At 48.4% G+C, this 19,917-nt stretch overlaps 1 protein-coding gene across 6 annotated transcripts in view; it reads left to right on the plus strand.

Moving 5' to 3' along the window:
- Positions 1 to 19,917, plus strand: part of LOC139228654 (cation channel sperm-associated auxiliary subunit delta-like) — a 362,402-nt gene that overhangs the window by 84,494 nt on the left and 257,991 nt on the right. For 3 of the 6 annotated variants that reach the window (XM_070859874.1, XM_070859871.1, XM_070859872.1), the window contains one exon: positions 17,211 to 17,269. The exons of the other annotated variants lie outside the window; for them this stretch is intronic. In XM_070859874.1, the coding sequence (XP_070715975.1) occupies positions 17,244 to 17,269 (26 nt within the window). In that variant the 5' untranslated portion in view covers positions 17,211 to 17,243. The remainder of the gene's footprint in view (positions 1 to 17,210; positions 17,270 to 19,917) is intronic. 6 annotated transcript variants of the gene reach the window in all.

Consider the following 19,917-nt stretch of genomic DNA (forward strand, 5'->3'; position numbering starts at 1 on the left):
AGTGTCTTATTAAAGACTGAGGTCACTGTTACTTTAACCTCCCTGTGTGCAGCCTCATCTGTGTTAGGAACACAATACTTACTGCCACGAGTTAGTGCCTTAATCCTGGCAAAAAAAGCAGGTACCTCTTTAACACCCTTCTCTGGCATGGGCTCGGTGGCCATCATTTCGGTGAGGGCCTTTGCACTGCCAATAGCAGCGCTAGCCCTGTAGATACAAATATGGAGAGCGTGACGTGACACCGACTTAACGTAGTGCTCTGCGAACCTGGATCTTAGCACTGAGTTTAGCGCTGGGTCCTAAGCTCGCTCTGAAAAGCAAGCGTACTACAGACTGACAGAGACACTGTCAGACTCCTTAAAGAGACACACACATCTTTCAGGTAAGTTTGCATTTAACCTTTTGGACTGGTTAGAAGTTTGTGTGGAGGGAGTGCAGGGAGTGTTCCTGGATGCTTGCAAGACCTCGGATGGTAAAGGAAGGCCTCTGATATGACTGAAAATGCTGGAAATAGTTAGCAGGTCAGCCAGCATCTGTGGAAACAGAAACAAAGTTCACATCTCAGGTCGAGATATTGCCTGACCTGCTGAGAATTTCCAGCATTTTCTGCTTTTATTTCAGATTTCCAGCATCCGCTCGCAGAGGGAAGAAGAATCATCTGCCTGTGGTACCAGTGACCACAGTCCCAGTTACCCTTTCAACATTTGTCCCACACTTTGGCCGCAATTTCACCAACCATGGCGAGTCCAGGCGGCTGCGATCATTAGCGAGGTTCCGGCCTGATGTTGGCTGTAGTCCACGCTCTCCAAGTAATTTTATGATGATGGGGTTTGTTAAGCCCGCCCAAGGGAAATTCCTGGCCAATTAAAAGGAAGCAGGCCTGATGACGTAATTTGATGATGCGTCATCAGATGGTTTCCTTAAAGGGACCATGGTCACATTGATTTTGACAGTTGTGCTGTCAGTGTTTACAGCATTAAGGTGCTGCAAACACTGACAAGCACTGCACAAAAGTGCACAGCTGCACGCAGGCTCTCCCATGACTCCCTCCATATGCTCATGGAAGGAGTCACAGCATACAGGGAGGTTCTCGTTCCTTCCAATGGGCGGAAGAGACCTCCCCAGGAGACGAACGCAGCCTAGTTGCATAGGAGGACACCAGTAGGGATGTCGTCAGGAGGACCTGGTTGCAGTGATACAAACCTTTCAATGATCTCAGTAGATCACGAAAAGTTACTGCAAAGCCACACTCAACCTCATCCTGCTGTGCCACCCATCACATCCCCATCATTCTGCAATCTCTGCCCTGCTCCTGCACATCCTTACACCAACTTACCTTCTACCTCCATTCATCCCTCTCTCTCTATCTACATTGCCACTTCCCATCTCACTAGCCACCCCTCACACTCACCCTTATCCTAGTGCAGTCATTCCAACTAAGAACACACAAGGGTAGGCACTTGGGTGTTTTATGCAATGTTCATGTAAAATTTCTGTTAATTGGTGCCAAACATTGAAACCTTTATTTCAATGCTTTGCATTCTTAGACAGATTTGTGGGCACCTTTGGAAGTGGCTTAGTGAGTTGCAGTGAATGGTGAGACATTACGGTACCTCCCGCAATGGTAATCAATGTGAATGGAATGGCTTGGGCATTGCAGGATTGCTTTATGGTGCTGTTGTGGTGTGGTGCCAACCTGGCACATCATGTGGCAGCCAGGGTGTACAGCATCAACTGAAGTAAATCTGGCTATGGTGAGACCCTGGCCTCCTGAAAACCCGACCTACTTCCCTGACGTAAGTCCTAGCATCATGAACCTCTGTAAAAAGCTGGCAAAATGGTAAGTAGAGGGTAAAGTTGTCTTTAATTGGCTTTTAACTAGCTCTTAATGATGTAAATTGCCTCCCCTGCCACTTGGTGTCAGGTCTGTTAACCGCTGACCGACCTGACCCCTGGGAGACTAGCGTGGAGGCGGTTTGACAGCGGGCTCCAGACCTGCTGTCAGTCATTTCCATTTTGACAGCTGACCCGTCTCCAAACCGGCCTCTCAGCACCAGTAAAATTCCGGCTTTTACCTTCCCTCTGTTATTGACCTTCACAGTGTCCTCTTGGCCACAATGCTGAAATAAATGCTACCACAAAGAGAACTTTTCAGTCCAACTTTATATGACATCATAAAATCAACTAATCACCTTTATGCATTCCCTTCATGACTGTCTTGTGTATGCCTTTGCCTGTCCTACTGATATAGGTAAAAAAAGGGATGAGGTCCGACGAGACGAATTTAAGGAGCTCGGAGCTAAATTAAAAAGTAGGACCTCAAAAGTAGTAATCTCGGGATTGCTACCAGTGCCACGTGCTAGTCAGAGTAGGAATCACAGGATAGCACAGATGAATACGTGGCTTGAGCAGTGGTGCAGCAGGGAGGGATTCAAATTCCTGGGGCATTGGAACAGGTTCTGGGGGAGGTGGGACCAGTACAAACCGGACGGTCTGCATCTGGGCAGGACTGGAACCAATGTCCTAGGAGGAGTGTTTGCTAGTGCTGTTGGGGAGGAGTTAAACTAATATGGCAGGGGGATGGGAACCAATGCAGGGAGACAGAGGGAAACAAAAAGGAGACAAAAGCAAAAGACAGAAAGGAGATGAGTAAAAGTGGAGGGCAGAGAAACCCAAGACAAGAAACAAAAAGGGCCACTGAATATAAAGGGGCTGCAGGAGGGGTCAAAACTAAAAATCATGGTTTAAAAACTAAGATGAAAACACTCTACCTAAATGCACGCAGCATTAGAAATAAAGTAAATGAGTTGACAGCACAAATCATTACAAATGGGTATGATTTGGTGGCCATTACAGAAACATGGTTGCAGGGTGGGCAAGACTGGGAATTAAACAAACAGGGGTATCTGACGATTCAGAAAGGTAAAGGAGGTGGGGTAGCTCTGTTAATAAAGGATGATATCAGGGCAGTTGTGACGGATGATATTGGCTCCAATGAACAAAATGTTGAATCATTGTGGGTGGAGATTAGAGATAGTAAGGGGAAAAAGTCACTGGTCGGCGTAGTTTATAGGCCCCCAAATAATAACTTCACGGTGGGGCGGGCAATAATCAAGGGAATAATAGAGGCATGTGAAAAAGGAATGGCAGTAGTCATGGGGAATTTTAACCTACATATCGATTGGTCAAATCAAGTCGCACGGGGTAGCCTGGAGGAGGAATTCATAGAATGCATACGGGATTGTTTCTTAGAACAGTATGTAACAGAACCTACAAGGGAGCAAGCCATCTTAGATCTGGTCCTGTGTAATGAGACAGGAAAAATAAACGATCACCTAGTAAAAGATCCTCTCGGAATGAGTGATCACAGTATGGTTGAATTTGTAATACAGATTGAGGGTGAGGAAGTTGTGTCAGAAACGAGCGTACTATGCTTAAACAAAGGGGACTACAGTGGGATGAGGGCAGAGTTGGCTAAAGTAGACTGGAAACACAGACTAAACGGTGGCACAATTGAGGAACAGTGGAGGACTTTTAAGGAGCTCTTTCATAGTGCGCAACAAAAATATATTCCAGTGAAAAAGAAGGGCGGCAAGAGAAGGGATAACCAGCCGTGGATAACCAAGGAAATAAAGGAGAGTATCAAATCAAAGACCAATGCGTATAAGGTGGCCAAGGTTAGTGAGAAACTAGAGGATTGGGAAAATTTTAAGCAACAGCAAAGAATGACTAAAAAAGCAATAAAGAAAGGAAAGATAGATTACGAAGGTAAACTTGCGCAAAACATAAAAACAGATAGTAAAAGCTTTTACCGATATATAAAACGGAAAAGAGTGACTAAAGTAAATGTTGGTCCCTTAGAAGATGAGAAGGGGGATTTAATAATGGGAAATGTGGAAATGGCTGAGACCTTAAACAATTATTTTGCTTCGGTCTTCACAGTGGAAGACACAAAAACCATGCCAAAAATGTGGGAAGGGAGGACCTTGAGACAATCACTATCACTAGCGGGGTAGTGCTGGACAGGCTAATGGGACTCAAGGTAGACAAGTCCCCTGGTCCTGATGAAATGCATCCCAGGGTATTAAAAGAGATGGCGGAAGTTATAGCAGATGCATTCGTTATAATCTACCAAAATTCTCTGGACTCTGGGGAGGTACCAGCGGATTGGAAACCAGCTAATGTAACGCCTCTGTTTAAAAAAAAGGGGCAGACAAAAGGCAGGTAACTATAGGCCGGTTAGTTTAACATCTGTAGTGGAGAAAATGCTTGAAGCTATCATTAAGGAAGAAATAGCGGGACATCTAGATAGGAATAGTGCAATCAAGCAGATGCAACATGGATTCATGAAGGGGAAATCATGTTTAACTAATTTACTGGAATTCTTTGAGGATATAACGAGCATGGTGGATAGAGGTGTACCGATGCTTGTGGTGTATTTAGATTTCCAAAAGGCATTCGATAAGGTGCCACACAAAAGGTTAATGCAGAAGATAGAGGTACGCGGCGTCAGAGGAAATGTATTAGCATGGATAGAGAATTGGCTGGCGAACAGAAAGCAGAGAGTCGGGATAAATGGGTCCTTTTCGGGTTGGAAATCGGTGGTTAGTGGTGTGCCACAGGGATCGGTGCTGGGACCACAACTGTTTACAATATACATAGATGACCTGGAAGAGGGCACAGAGTGTAGTGCAACAAAATTTGCAGATGACACTAAGATTAGTGGGAAAGCGGGTTGTGTAGAGGACTCAGAGAGGCTGCAAGGAGATTTGGATAGGTTAAGCGAATGGGCTAAGGTTTGGCAGATGGAATACAATGTCGGAAAGTGTGAGGTCATCCACCTTGGGAAAAAAAACAGTAAAAGGGAATGTTATTTGAATGGGGAGAAATTACAACATGCTGAGGTGCAGAGGGACCTGGGGGTCCTTGTGCATGAATCCCAAAAGGTTAGTTTGCAGGTGCAGCAGGTAATCAGGAAGGCGAATGGAATGTTGGCCTTCATTGCGAGAGGGATGGAGTACAAAAGCAGGGAGGTCCTGCTGCAACTGTATAGGGTATTGGTAAGGCCGCACCTGGAGTACTGCGTGCAGTTTTGGTCACCTTACTTAAGGAAGGATATACTAGCTTTGGAAGGGGTACAGAGACGATTCACTAGGCTGATTCCGGAAATGAGGGGGTTACCTTATGATGATAGATTGAGTAGACTAGGTCTTTACTCGTTGGAGTTCAGAAGGATGAGGGGTGATCTTATCGAAACATTTAAAATCATGAAAGGGATAGACAAGATAGAGGCAGAGAGGTTGTTTCCACTGGTAGGGGAGACTAGAACTAGGGGTCACAGCCTCAAAATACAGAGGAGCCAATTTAAAACCGAGTTGAGAAGGAATTTCTTCTCCCAGAGAGTTGTGAATCTGTGGAATTCTCTGCCCAAGGAAGCAGTTGAGGCTAGCTCATTGAATGTGTTCAAGTCACAGATAGATAGATTTTTAACCAATAAGGGAATTAAGGGTTACGGGGAGAGGGCGGGTAAGTGGAGCTGAGTCCACGGCCAGATCAGCCATGATCTTGTTGAATGGCGGAGCAGGCTCGAGGGGCGAGATGGCCTACTCCTGTTCCTAATTCCTATGTTCTTATGTTCTATATCACGCAGTGCTACCCCCCCAATGCTGCATGGCTGGTGGAAGTCTGCTAAATTTCAGTGGGAGACACTGCAAATGGCCTTGCTGGTCGATCTTGAGGAGCTGGTGGCTGGAGTGTGAAATCGAGTGCCTGTGTTGCTTCTTCTTCACTCTGGTTGTGTGAAATGAGGAAGGCACAAGGGTGGAGTTGTGGTGAGGGGAGTACGGGAAAGCAAGAGGTGCATGCGTGATGGCGGATAATATATGAGGATACCAGCATCTTGTATCCTTTTAGGCCCACCGCTGGTCAATGGCTCAGCTATGCTCCTGCCAAGAATGGCCAGCACGTCTCCTCCAAGCGGATGTGGTGAATCTAGGAATGGAAGGAGTGCCTCATGTTTGGTACAGATTGTTGGTAGGAGAGTGGGCGGGGGAGTCGTGCATTGACAAGTGTGTGAGGCTAGTGGTGCAGTTGGTAGGAGATGGCTTTTGAAGATGCATTCACTGACCTTGACCAGTGCTCTGAGGTCATGAAGCTTCTTTGAGCACTGGAGCTGATGGAGGGTGGCAGTGACGGCCTTGATGATCTGGTCCCACATCTTTCTTTCTGAAGGGTCTCCTGGCTCTTGTGGGTAGAGGGCCTCTCTTGCAGTGTTGACTCCCTGCACAAAGCTGGAGTGCTGCATGCGAGACTATTGGTGCCCCTTCCCTGGCCTGCTGAGCCATTTGTGGTCGTGCTGAAGCACTTTTAGCATATTTTAAGTGCAGAAGGCAATTCAGCTTCCAGAGCTGAAGATTCCCATTTGGGAATTCTTTTTAATGTTAATTTTTTTTCCAGAAAGCAGTTGAGCTGTAAGGCTAAGAACTGTTTATTTTTACATGATTTAAATTTTTTTCATTTCAGAAGGCAGTTTCCCTTTAAGGGACCGCACTGTTTTCTGAAATGTCAGTTTTGCTTTAAGAGAAGGCTGTTCTTGCTGCAATGATGCTATGCCCATGCTACGTTGGGCCTCTTGCCGGGACGAACGGCACCAGAATGGCAATCCCACAAAGTCACTATTGTATTCTAAAAAAATTCTTCTGGGCTCACTTGAAGAATATTCATTTTGAACCTGTGTCATCTTCCTTTTTGCTAGAGCAATCCTGGGTCATTTTCACCCCCTTAAGTCCAGAAACGTCCTTGCTGCTGTTCTCTGAAAACCTCACAATGCAATACCCTATTCAATCTTGGTTTCTTCTTTAGTACGAAAGTTATTTTCCCTTCAGCAATTCTTTACTCTCTATTAAGCTTAAATCCATCTAAAACTTGAATCATGCTCCCATATCTTGAGAGGCTCTTCTAGCATGCCTGGGAAGGATAAAAGAGAAAGCTTGCTGTTTCATAAGCTTGCTGTTGTTGTCAAGGGAAGGTCATGTCTGACTAACTTGATTGAATTTTTCGAGGAGGTAACCAGGAAGGTCGATGAGAAACTGCGTATGATGTAGTGTATATGGATTTTAGCAAAGCTTTTGATAAGGTCCCACATGGCAGATTGGTCAAGAAAGTAATAGCTCACAGAATCCAGGGCAAAGTGGCAAGTTGGATCCAAAATTGGCTCGGTGGCAGAAAGCAAAGGGTAATGGTTGATGGATATTTTTGTGGCTGGAAGGATGTATCCAGTGGGGTTCCGCAGGGCTCAGTGCTGGGTCCCTTGCTTTTTGTGGCATATATCAATGACTTGGGGCTAGAGTTTCCTTGTTTTTTGCATGCTTAACGCCCACTTAAATTCCATTGATCCCCTCCCCCCATACATTACAACAAATTGCATACACACAGATATAACACAGCCATCATCTGTGGACATGTACCTCACTTTCCTTCCCCCCTCCCCTTCTTCTCCCCATCTCTACCCCTTCCCCTCCTCGCTCCACGGCGCCTGGCTAAGGAGCTCCTCAGGCGGTGCCTTATTGGGGGGGATGAAGGCAGAGGCGGTGGTTGCACAGGTACGGGAGCGGGGGGTGCCGAGGGGGCAACATTCTCTGATGCAGAAGCAGGATCTTGGTCCTTGTCCTCATCTGTCATTCGTAGTGGTGGTGGAGTGCAGCGCTCTTGGACCACTGGGAGGCCTGTGCCAGCAGTGTTCCTGGCTATCGTATCCAGGGCCTCTGCTATCCGCGGAATGTACTCAGTTATGGTGGCCAGCTGTCGGGATATGCTCCCCAATGCTTCGATGAGCTGGTCACCAATGTCTACAGTCCTCCTGGACAACTGTACCATCTCTCCGCTCTCGTGGCACTCGTGGACCAGACCTGCCGCATCCACGAGGCCTCCGCGGGGCTGGCGCTGTCCTAGGGACAAATGGGGTGCCCTGTGGTGAGGTGTTTGGGGCCTGTACCTCCAGAGTGGAGGCGGGAATGACTGGAGGAGCACAAGCTGGCCTTGGGGTGGAATGGCTTCTGGAGAGTGGCAATGCAGGTTCCTCGAAGTCCGTAGAGAACAGACCCAGTGGATTGATGGGCGAGAATCGGAGCTCCTCAGCACCAGACGTAGGATCGTCCGGAGAGTTGGGCACCGCGCCCCCACCTTCTGACCTCTGTGGTCTTGCCTGGGGCCGGGCTGCTGGCTGAGCTGCAAAACACAAATGAGGTTTGTTATGTCTTTAGATGCTCTGATAATGACTCCACGAGGCAATGTGTTGTACTTGAACTGTAGTGACCTTAGTCCTTTATTGATAACTCCAGAGTGAAGATCACACCTGGTGGCCTGCCTTTTATACTAGACCTGGCACACCTGTACAGGTAACCTATAATACTCCCACTGCGGTGCCCTCTGGTGGCAAACCTGTAATAGTACAAGTAGTAACCATGTAGGATACATGAGATCACTCTACCCCCAAACCTTTAGTGCAAATCGCCTTCATGCATTGACTGTGCTCTGGGCTTAGCTCTATCTGGTTGACCTTTGGAGGGTCGTTTCCATCTTGGGTGAGTGGGTGGTATTTTGTTGGCAGTAGAGGTGCTGGTGGTCTCTGTTTGTGCGTCCGTGATCACTCCATTCTCTTCCCTCCCCCCCACCACCCCACATATAGATTATGCCGGTGGCTTATTACATTCATATACATTTAAGTCCAGAAAAAAAAATTGCATTTACATCATTACATTTGTGGTACAGTTGTAAGGCAAGTACATTTGACTGGTGAGGTACATACTTGATATATACTTGGAATCAGTGCTGGTGTCAGCACCGGTGCGTGAGGACAAACTAATACCAGAACTGCTGGATGGTGTCCAGGTAGTCTGGTGGCGGCGTGGTGCCCTGTGCTGGCAGTGGGAACCCAGTTGGCTTAAGTTGCCTGCTCTCGGGGCGTTTGCCGTTTCTCCTAGTATTGGGCAGGTTCACAGGTGCCTGTGACCTCCCTGCCCTTTCCTTGCACCCCAGGTCATTGCTGCTCTTGAGTAGCAGTTGTCTGGCAGTGCACAGAGAACTGCTGACTCGCTTGCCTGGACGTTATTTGGTTTGGGATCCTGGCTGGTCCCAGTCCCATTTTGGAGAACCGTTGTGGGTGACCCTTCATTTCTGGGTGTAGCCTTGGTGGTGATAGGGTCTGGGAGCTGCGCCTTATTGCGGTTTGCTTTCAGGCTCGTGGCGGTTGGTGCCATCGGGTGCCTAAAAGGTGGAGCCGATCGGGGCAGGGTATCGATACCGGTGCTGTTGCCCTCCTGAGATCGCTTGCTCTGCAGCTTGTATGTATTGGCTGCTTGTGGCCACACTCCATGGTACATAATTCTGGTCCCAGGTACGCAGGCTACTACATTGGGTAGCTCGCTGAACCTGTGTGCTCCCGATAGGTGTCTGCCCGCTGCATTGACTGAATGCAGTTGAAATCCTACATAGCACAATGTTTCATTATTCATAGTAAATAACCTGTAGCTCCGATTGCGATCGCGTGACTTTTCTTTGCTTATTGCATGTACACAACTCTGATCATCAATGCACATTTTACATCTAACTCACAGTTGCTCTTACATTGATTGAAAATGTGGAACTGTCCCTTTAAGTGTGGTGAGTTGCAGGCCTCCTTTAAGAGAGCCTTGCTATCTTTACTCCAATCCTCTTCTCCGTTTGGTGCCATGTGTTGCTCCATCAGCGCTGCACCTCGTGGTCTGGCCGCTGCCATCTTTTTCTTCAGCGCATCACCTCGTAGTTTGGGCACCATCTTTCCTCCATCCACGATGTCGACTGTGATGATCCTCTTTTCCCCGGGTTCTGCCACCGAAGCTGGGAAGTCGCCTTTGGATCCGATTTTCTTCCTCTGGAGTCCTGCCACTGGAGCCTGGAAGGTGCGTTCGGGTCATCTCAGCTGGATCATCTCCAAGCAGTCGTGCTGGGCGCTGTGCCCCGGGTGCTGTGCTGGTCTGCTCTCTGGTACCTGGTCCACACTCAGGTGAGGGCTTGCTTTACTTTTGAGCGCGGAGGACGCCGATCGCTGGAGGGATGAAATCTTCCCAACTCCAATGAATTTTCTCCATCCACCTTCTTCCAAGTAGCGTTGATCCATCACCTGCAACAATCCACAGGGGTAACTTGTGCACCATGCCATCATGGAATACCTTTACATCCGAACTACCAACGACTGGGATAAGTTCATTAGTGTAGGTGGGCAGCTTTGCCTGGCGGGTCCAACTTGGGTCGTTCAGCTTGATTGTCCCATAGCCTCTCAAAGGCTTCTTGATTCATTACTGACTGGCTTGCCCCCGTGTCCACTTCCATGAAGACTGGAACATCATTTATCTCGACTTCCATCCTCAATGGGGAACACTCGGCGGTGCAGTTAAACATGCCATATACCTCATCGTGGGGCCGAGCTGCCTCTCTGACTATCGTTTCATAATCTGCGCTGGATTCATGGCCACCTGCAGACTCTTCATCAACACAGTGAGTCATATTTCTTTTACACATTTGCTGGAGGTGGCCCTTTGTGCTGCAGCCTTTACACACATAATCTTTAAAGCGGCACTGGTGAGCCCTGTGATTCCCTCCGCAACGCCAGCCTGGAGCTACTCGGTTAGCCCCCTTCGGCGGACTCTGAGTTAAGGGACTCAGGGGGCCTGTTCTCTCTCCCGAGGAGATTCACGTTCTATAGTCCAGCCTCTAAAAGGCGCCACTCTGTGCACAGTACTTGCCGGGTTTGAGTCCTGAGGCAAGCTTTGTCACGGAGGACTGGCTGGGAGAAACAGCGGCTGACAAGCGGAGGGCGCATTTACTGACCAGCTGCGGACCACAGACGTATGCATTGATGAAAGACCTGCCCGCACCCCAAAAGCCAGTGGACAAGTCCTTTGAAGAGCTCAGCCAGCTGATCAATGAACATCTCAAGCCGGTGAGTAGCGTACACATGGCCCGGCACTGGTTCTACACACACCAGCATCGGGAAGGACAATACATCTCGGACTTCGTTGCGGACCTGCGGCGCTTGGCCAGTCTCTGTAAGTTCACAGACGCCTGCAGGGGGGAGATGTTAAGGGACTTTTTCATTGAGGGCATTAATCATGTCGGGATTTTCAGGAAGCTCATAGAGGCCAAGGACTTGACTTTAGAAGGGGCGGCGTTGATTGCTCAGACCTTCATGGCAGTGGAAGAGGAGACCAAACTAATTTATGTGCGCAGCCCTGGTCCCAACGTGGCGATGGACCAGGGAGTTAACATTGTGAACACGGCTAGGGACCCCGCAGGCAGGCAAGGGCATTTTGAAACCGGCCAGGCAGCAACAAACTCCAGGGTCGGCCCGCAACAGGGACAATGGAAAGGGGATCAGCAATTCACGCCATCACAAGGAACAATGCGTCCCGCGATGGGACCATTAACACCCACCATCAGAGTGCTTAGAAACAACCAAATGGGCAATCAGAGAGGAATGCCTGGTAACAGTCCCTTTGTTAACAATAATCTCAGCTCATGCTGGAGATGCGGGGGTAGACAAACTGCGAAAAGCTGCAGGTTCCAGCAATATATGTGTAGGATTTGTAACGTCAGTGGACACTTGGCCAGGATGTGCAAAAAGGCTGTGACGAGGCTAATCTGCGAGACAGAGGAACCAGACGAGGGGTCTGCAATGCAGAATGATGCCTGGGGAAAAGCCATAGATGCTGAAGTTCAGCGGGTTCACGTGGCTGACATCCACAGCTCATACACTAAAACGCCACCCATGATGATGAAAGTTTTATTGAATGACATCCCGGTGCGCATGGAGCTGCATACGGGAGCTAGCCAGTCACTTATGAGCGCCCAACAATTTGAGAGACTATGGCCACACAGAGCTAGCAGGCCCAAACTGGAACGCATTGACACGCAGCTACGGACATACACCAAAGAGATCATTCCAGTGCTAGGCAGTGCAAACTTGGTGGTAACACATAATGGATCACAGAACCGGCTGCCACTCTGGATCGTTCCGGGAAATGGCCCCGTGCTCTTGGGGAGGAGTTGGCTAGCCGAGATGAATTGGAAATGGGGGGATGTTCACGCCATTTCATCTGTGGAGCGAAGTTCATGCTCACAGGTCCTACAATAATTCGGGTCACTGTTTCAACTCGGTGTCGGAACGTTCAAGGGCACTAAAGTAGTGATACGCATCACTCCGGACGCCAGACCAGTGCACCACAAAGCCAGAGCGGTGCCGCATGTGATGCGTGAGAAAATTGAAAGTGAATTGGACAGGCTGCTCAGAGAGGGCATAATTTCGGCCGTTGAATTCAGTGACTGGGCAAGTCCCATCGTTCCTGTCCTTAAAGCAGATGGCTCAGTCAGGATTTGTGGCGACTACAAAGCCACCATCAACCGAGTGTTGCTGCAAGACCAATACACGCTCCCGAGAGCGGAGGACCTTTTTGCCATGCTGGCAGGTGGCAAGCTGTTCACGAAGCTGGACCTCACTTCGGCCTACATGACTCAGGAACTGGCTGAAGAATCCAAGCTTCTGACCACCATCACAACGCACAAGGGATTATTTATCTACAACAGGTGTCCGTTTGGCATTCGTTCGGCAGCAGCTATCTTTCAGCGGAACATGGAAAGCTTGCTCAAATCCATTCCTGGAAGAATCGTATTCCAAGATGACATCCTTATAACGGGTCGAGACACCGAGGAACACCTCCACAACCTGGAGGAGTTGCTATGCCAACTGGACCGGGTAGGCTTGCGGCTTAAAAAGGCTAAGTGTGTGTTCTTGGCCCCAGAGTTCGAGTTTTTGGGCAGGAGGGTTGCTGCAGGCGGGATCCGGCCCACTGAATCAAAAACGGAGGCGATCTGCCGGGCGCCCAGGCCTGGCAACACGTCGGAGTTGCGATCATTCCTGGGACTTTTGAACTATTTCGGGAACTTTCTGCCGAACTTAAGCACATTGTTGAAGCTATTACACATGCTCCTGCATAAAGATTGTGAATGGTTTTGGGGGGACTGTCAAGAACGGGCTTTCAATAAGGCAAGGAACCTGCTGTGTTCTAGCAAACTGTTGACTTTGTATGACCCCTGTAAAAAACTGGTTTTAACGTGTGATGCATCGTCCTACGGGATTGGGTGTGTGTTGCAGCAGGATAGTGATGCTTATGCCTCCAGGTCACTCTCCCAGGCAGAGCTTGGATACGGCATGGTCGAAAAGGAAGCACTCGCTTGTGTTTATGGTGTGAGAAAGATGCACCAGTACCTTTTCGGTAGACGGTTTGAGCTAGAGATGGATCACAAGCTGTTAATCCCTGTTGTCCGACAGCAAGCCTGTCAATGCCAATGCGTCAGCTCGCATACAGCGATGGGCTCTCATGCTGGCTGTGTATGACTACACCATACGGCACCGGCCAGGCACCAAAAATTGCGCTGACGCGCTCAGCAGGCTCCCACTGGCCACCACCGAGGGGGCAGCGGAGCAAAGTGCTGAGATGGTCATGGCCGTTGAGGTTTTTGACACCGCAGGCTCCCCCATCACAGCCCGCCAGACGAACTCTGGACCAACAGAGACCCCCTCCTATCCATGATAAAGAAATGTGTCCTGACTGGGGATTGGGTGCCCACACACGTGGCGTTCCCCGAGGAGGTCAGACCGTTTCAGAGACGGATGGATGAGCTCTCTATCCAAGCCGACTGCCTGCTATGGGGCAGTCGGGTAGTCATGCCCCAGAAAGGCAGGGAAGCATTCATCAGGGAACTCCACAGTGAGCTCCCTGGCATCGTGTTAATGAAGGCCATTGCCTGGTCACATGTATGGTGGCCGGGGATTGACTCAGACCTGGAACACTGGGTTCGCAGTTGCACGACGTGTGGCCAGCTGGGCAATGCCCCCAAGGAGGCACCACTCAGCCCGTGGCCCTGGCCCACTAGGCCATGGTCACGTATTCACGTGGACTATGCAGGCCCGTTCATGGGAAAAATGTTCCTAATCGTTGATGCATACTCAAAATGGATCGAGTGCATAATATTAAACTCGTGCACGACATCCATCACCGTGGAGAGTCTGCGTACAGTTTTCATGACCCACGGCTTGCCGGACATCCTGGTCAGCGACAATGGCCCGTGTTTCACCAGCCATGAATTCCAGGAGTTTATGTCGGGCAATGGTATCAAACACGTCCAGACAACGCCGTTCAAGCCGGCTTCCAATGGCCAGGTGGAACGTGTGGTCCAAGTCAAAAAACAGGGCATGCTACGCATCCAAGGACCCTCCCTTCAATATCGCCTATTGTGCCTCCTGCTGGCCTACAGGTCCCGGCCGCACTCGCTCACGGGAGTACCGCCAGTGGAACTCCTCATGAAACGCACGCTTAAAACGCAGCTGTCCCTCATTCACCCAGCCCTGGCAGACATTGTTGAGGGCAAGTGCCAGTCCCAAACCGAGTTCCATGATCGAAACTCAAGGGGGAGGTGTATAGAAATGGATGACCCGGTATTTGTTCTTAACCATGCTTTGGGACCCAAGTGGCTTGAGGGCACAGTAATTGGCAAAGAAGAGAATAGGGTCATAGTGGTCAGACTAAACAATGGGCAGATATGCCGCAAACACTTGGATACCAAGTAAAGAAAAGGTTCAGCATAGACACGGAGGAACCTGAAGAAGAGCATGAGATGTCACCCACACCACTGCCAGTGGACGAGCAACGAGGACAATCCACAGGATGCACAGCCCCTGCGGCCAGCCCGGACAGGCCAGAATCACCTCAGGTGACAGAGACGCATGCCACCAGAGCCACAACTGCGGTGCTCCATGAGAGAGCGTCGACCACCTGACAGACTTAACCTTTGACACAAAAAGACGTAAGGGGGGAGGTGATGTCATGTATGTAACCATCATGCAATGGTAATCTTCATGTAACTGTAACCTTCATGCAACTCCTGTACACTGTACTTATACCCTAGAAATTTACACACTGACCACAGGGGGTGAACTTGTGGGAGACACTCCTCACCTGGGTTTCCAGATATAAAAGGGGAGCTCCCACCCAGGGTCAGCACTCCTTGGTCCTGGGAATAAAGGTTAAGGTCACGTAGTGACTGTGTCTGCAGTACATGCCTCATGTGAGTTTGTAGTATGGTGCAGGGACACCACAGTTGCCATGCCGTTGCTAAGGACGGCGACACTTTACGGCAGAAGGTCAGCAAGATTCAATGCTACCGCCCATTTCATATCGCTCGCGGTAATGCCCAATTTCAAAAATAGAGACTAGGTGCTTTGGGAATGGGCGAGAAGTCGACAATCTGAAAACCCATTTTTACCGCGCCGGAAATAACGGCAATTTTTGGGCGATAAGCACAAAAGTGTAAAATCTAGCCCTTGGACTGAAATGTTCGGAGTATGATTAAGAATTTTGTAGATGACACTAAAAGAGGCTGCGTAGTTGATAATGAAGAAGAAAGCTGTGGACTGCAGGAATATAACAATGTACTGGTCAGGTGGGCAGAACAGTGACAAATGAAATTCAATCCGGTTAAGTGTGAGGTAATGCATTTTGGGAGGTCTAACAAGGCAAGGGAATACACATTAAATGGTACAACACTGAAAAGTGTAGAGGAACAAAGGGGTCTTGGAGGACAGGTCCACAGATCCCCGAAGATAGCAGGCCAGGTAGATAAGGTGATTAAGAAGGCATATAGAATACTTGCCTTTATTAGTTGAGGCATGGAATACAAGAGCAAGGAGGTTATGCTTGAACTGTAAAACACTGGTTAGGCTGCAGCTGGAGTACTGTGCAATTCTGGTCACCACATTACAGGAAAGATATGATTGCACTGGAAAGGGTGCAGAGGAGATTTACAAGAATGCCTGGACTGGAGAATCTTGGCTATGATGAAAGATTGGGGATTCTGGGTCTATTTTCTTTGGAACAGAGAAGGCTAAGGGAAGACCTGATTGAGGTGTATAAAATTATAAGGAGCCTGGATAGAATGGATAGGAAGGAAATGTTGCCCTTGGCAGAGGGGTCAACAACCAGGGGCCATAGTTTTAAAGTAATTGGGGGGCGGTTTAGAGTTGATATGAGGGGAAATTTCTTCACCCAGAGAGTGGTGGGAGTCTGGAACTCACTGCCTGAAAGGGTGGGTAGAGGCAGGAACCCTCACCACATTTAAAAGCTACTTGGATGTGCACTTAAAGTGTCATAACCTACAGGGCTGCGGACCAAGAGTTGGAAAGTGGGATCAGGCTGGATAGCTCTTGGTCGGCCGGTGCGGACACGATGGGCCGAAATGGTCTCCTTCCGTGCTGTAAATTTCTATGACTCTATAAAGGATTCCCTTCTCATCGCTAGCCTCCAACCTGCACTCTGTCATAAAATTTCTATTTTATAGATATTACCAAGTGTTTGCCTAAAATGTTGTCTTTTTTTGCTGCACATGTTTTTCCTCCTTCCTCCCTCCTCACTGTGTTTTGATCAAGAGCCATCACACAGTCTCCTATTCAGACTCATTTGTTCCCAGGACTTTAAAAGAATAGAATTCCTTTCCTTCCTCAGTTTGTCCTTTCTCCGACAATCTTCAGACTTTTAAAAGGCAAGTTCGGTATCATCGAATCACTACTTCCTGATTTAGTTCATCTTTTTTCTTCTGTCAACTTTGGTGGTGTTGTACACTGGATCTTGGACCTTCACCTTTGTTTCTTAACTAAAAAAACTGTAGCAGTTAAATCTACTTTATATACCAGAAAATGTATATATATTGCACAGTGAAATTAGTATGGGTACAGTAGTTTTTTTCAAGGGAGGTAAATAAAACATTTGAAATAAAATTTCAACAGTTAAAAAGATGAAAGTAATATATTCACAAGTGTCTGTTACAGCAGCTGTATAGCTATATAGCTGCAGCTATGGAGAAGAAGCTATGAGCAGCAGGCTGCACAGCTTCATTTGGTGGTATAGCTGACCTATGTTCTGATAGGGATTGATTTGACTAACACAGGAAACCCTATTAGGGAATGATTTACAGACATAACAGGGGTCCCAGACAGTTAACTGTCATTTTAATATTCTCAATCCCATAGGAAATATTTACACGTCAGTCTTCAGTGGATGATAGAACCTATAATGTTAATATATTATAGATGGCTTTCTTTTTGTTTATTTTATTCCCATTAGGATATCTTTATAACACTGCTTCCGCTTTCTTCAATGATAGACTATGATCTTCAGCAAAGGTATGCTAAGTTTATACCTGGATTTTTGGTTATTTTCCTGGTGTGGGGATAGGGAAAACAAGGCCTCCAGTTTGGTGGACTAATTGTTAAAATAATTGCTTGACATTTATTGGTTCTGGTCCTCATAATGTACATCACTTTAATCTGCCGGCCACATGTGAGACGAGCTCTTGCTACAGCATTGAAAAAGATTACAAAAAAATGACAGTGAGAGTGAGCTGAATTCATGATCTCAAGAGTGAATCTGACTGACCTCGACAGAGCAGCAATTTATATCAAGAATTGTTGGAAATAACCAACCGTATTCCGATGATCACCTCCTTGTCAAGGAGTGGTCTGCGGTACGGATTAAGTCCACAAAATGGCTTCCCTGTGGGAGATCAAAACATCTAGATAGCAGCAACATCTCACAGTTTGCAGTACACTGCTGCATAAGGGAGGTCACTGAGGCTCTCTGTACACAGAGAGACAGCTTCATCTCATTCCCTCATGTCAGAGACAAGCAGGTGGAGCGAGCACGAGGACTTGCACGGATTGCAGGCTTCTCCATGGTGCAGGGTGCCATTGACTGCACACACATTGCCTTGCATGCGCCTCATGATAACTAACATTTTCATGAACCAAAAGGGATTCCACTCTCTCAATGTGCAATTGGTGTGCGACCACAGGCAGCACGTCATGCAGGTAAATGCCCGTTATCCTGGCAGTAGTCATGCTTCCTTTATTCTGTAGTAGTTCACTGTGCCACCTGTATTTGAATCCCCACGGCAAATTAAAGGCTGGCTACTGGGCAACAAGGGTTATCCACTCATGACAAGGATCATGACTCTGGCCCAGACCCATGCACCTATAAGGACATAAGAACATAAGAAATAGGAACAGGAATAGGCCATACGGCCCCTCGAACCTGCTCCGCCATTCAATAAGATCATGGCTGATCAGCTCCACTTCCCTGCCTGCTCCCCATAAACCCCTTATTCCCTTATCGTTTAAGAAACTGTCTATTTCTGTCTTAAAGTTATTCAATGACGTAGCTTCCACAGCTCTCTGAGACAGCGAATTCCACAGATTTATAACCCTCTGAGAGAAGAAACTTCTCCACATCTCTGTTTTAAATGGGCGGCCCCTTATTCTAAGAGTGTTTAAAAAACAAGCCTGAAGGCTCTGTGTCTCAATGCGAGGAGCATGCGTAATAAGGTGGATGAATTAACTGCTCAGATAGTTGTTAATGGATATGATGTAATTGGGATTACGGAGACATGGCTCCAGGGTGACTATTGTGTTCCCAACACAGATGAGACTGCACACAGGGAGGTTAAAATAACAGTGACCTCAGTCTTTATTAAGACACTCCAGAGTGAGGAACAGGCCTTAGGGGCCTGCTTATATACAGTGGTCCCAAGGGATGCTGGGATCCCTTGGGACTTCAGGTGATGCGCTCCCTGGTGGCGGAACATGGGAGTGCATGCTTTACAGATACACAACATCACTCCCCCACAAAGTCAAAGTGAAAACTATTTACAAGGTAAGGCGGTCGGGAGCCTTTCTTTCCCTGGTGGACCGTCTCGGTACAAATGTCTGTTCTGGTGTGTTGGCTGTGCCCTCGCTGGGCTGGCGTGTTGTTGGCCCTGCAGGGCTGCTGGGTGAGCCTGGCCTTGCTGGGCTGTTGAGCGTGATGGGTTTGATTTCCTGGTCCGGGGTGGTGTCGTTGATCCTTTGGGTGTGTGTTGTGGGCGCGAAAAAGGTGGTGTCTGCTGTGGGTTGTTCAGGGCAGTCTGTGAACCGCAGCCTCGTTTGGTCCAAGTGCTTTCTGCAAATTTGTCCATTGTCGAGTTTGACTACAAACACCCTACTCCCTTCTTTAGCTATCACTGTGCCCGCGATCCACTTGGGACCATGTCCATAGTTTAGCACATACACAGGGTTATTCAGATCAATTTCCCGTGACACAGTGGTGCGACCATCGTTTATATTTTGTTGCTGCCGCCTGCTCTCTACCTGATCATGCAGGTTGGGGTGAACCAGCGAGAGTCTGGTTTTAAGTGTCCTTTTCATGAGTAGCTCAGCCGGGGGCACCCCTGTGAGCGAGTGGGGTCTCGGCCGGTAGCTGAGCAGTACTCGGGACAGGCGGGTTTGGAGTGAGCCTTCTGTGACTCGTTTAAGGCTCTGTTTGATTGTTTGTACTGCCCGCTCTGCCTGCCAATTGGAGGCTGGTTTAAATGGGGCCGAGGTGACATGTTTGATCCCATTGCGGGTCATGAATTCTTTCAATTCGGCACTGGTGAAACATGGCCCGTTGTCACTGACCAGTATGTCAGGCAGGCCGTGAGTGGCAAACATGGCCCTCAGGCTTTCAATGGTGGCGGTGGCAAGTGTTTCACGACATTAATTCATGTTCACTCCATTTTGAAAAAGCATCCACCACCACCAGGAACATTTTATCGAGAAACGGGCCCGCATAGTTGACATGGATCCTCGACCATGGTCTGGAGGGCCAGGACCACAAACTTATTGGTGCCTCTCTGGGCGCATTGCTCAACTGAGCACACACGCTGCATTGCCATACACAGGACTCTTAAGTCAGAGTCGATACCGGGCCACCACACGTGGGATCTGGCTATCACTTTCATCATTACTATACCCGGGTG

The sequence above is a fragment of the Pristiophorus japonicus genome, chromosome 18, assembly GCF_044704955.1.
Source record: "Pristiophorus japonicus isolate sPriJap1 chromosome 18, sPriJap1.hap1, whole genome shotgun sequence".
Taxonomy (NCBI): Eukaryota; Metazoa; Chordata; class Chondrichthyes; family Pristiophoridae; genus Pristiophorus; species Pristiophorus japonicus.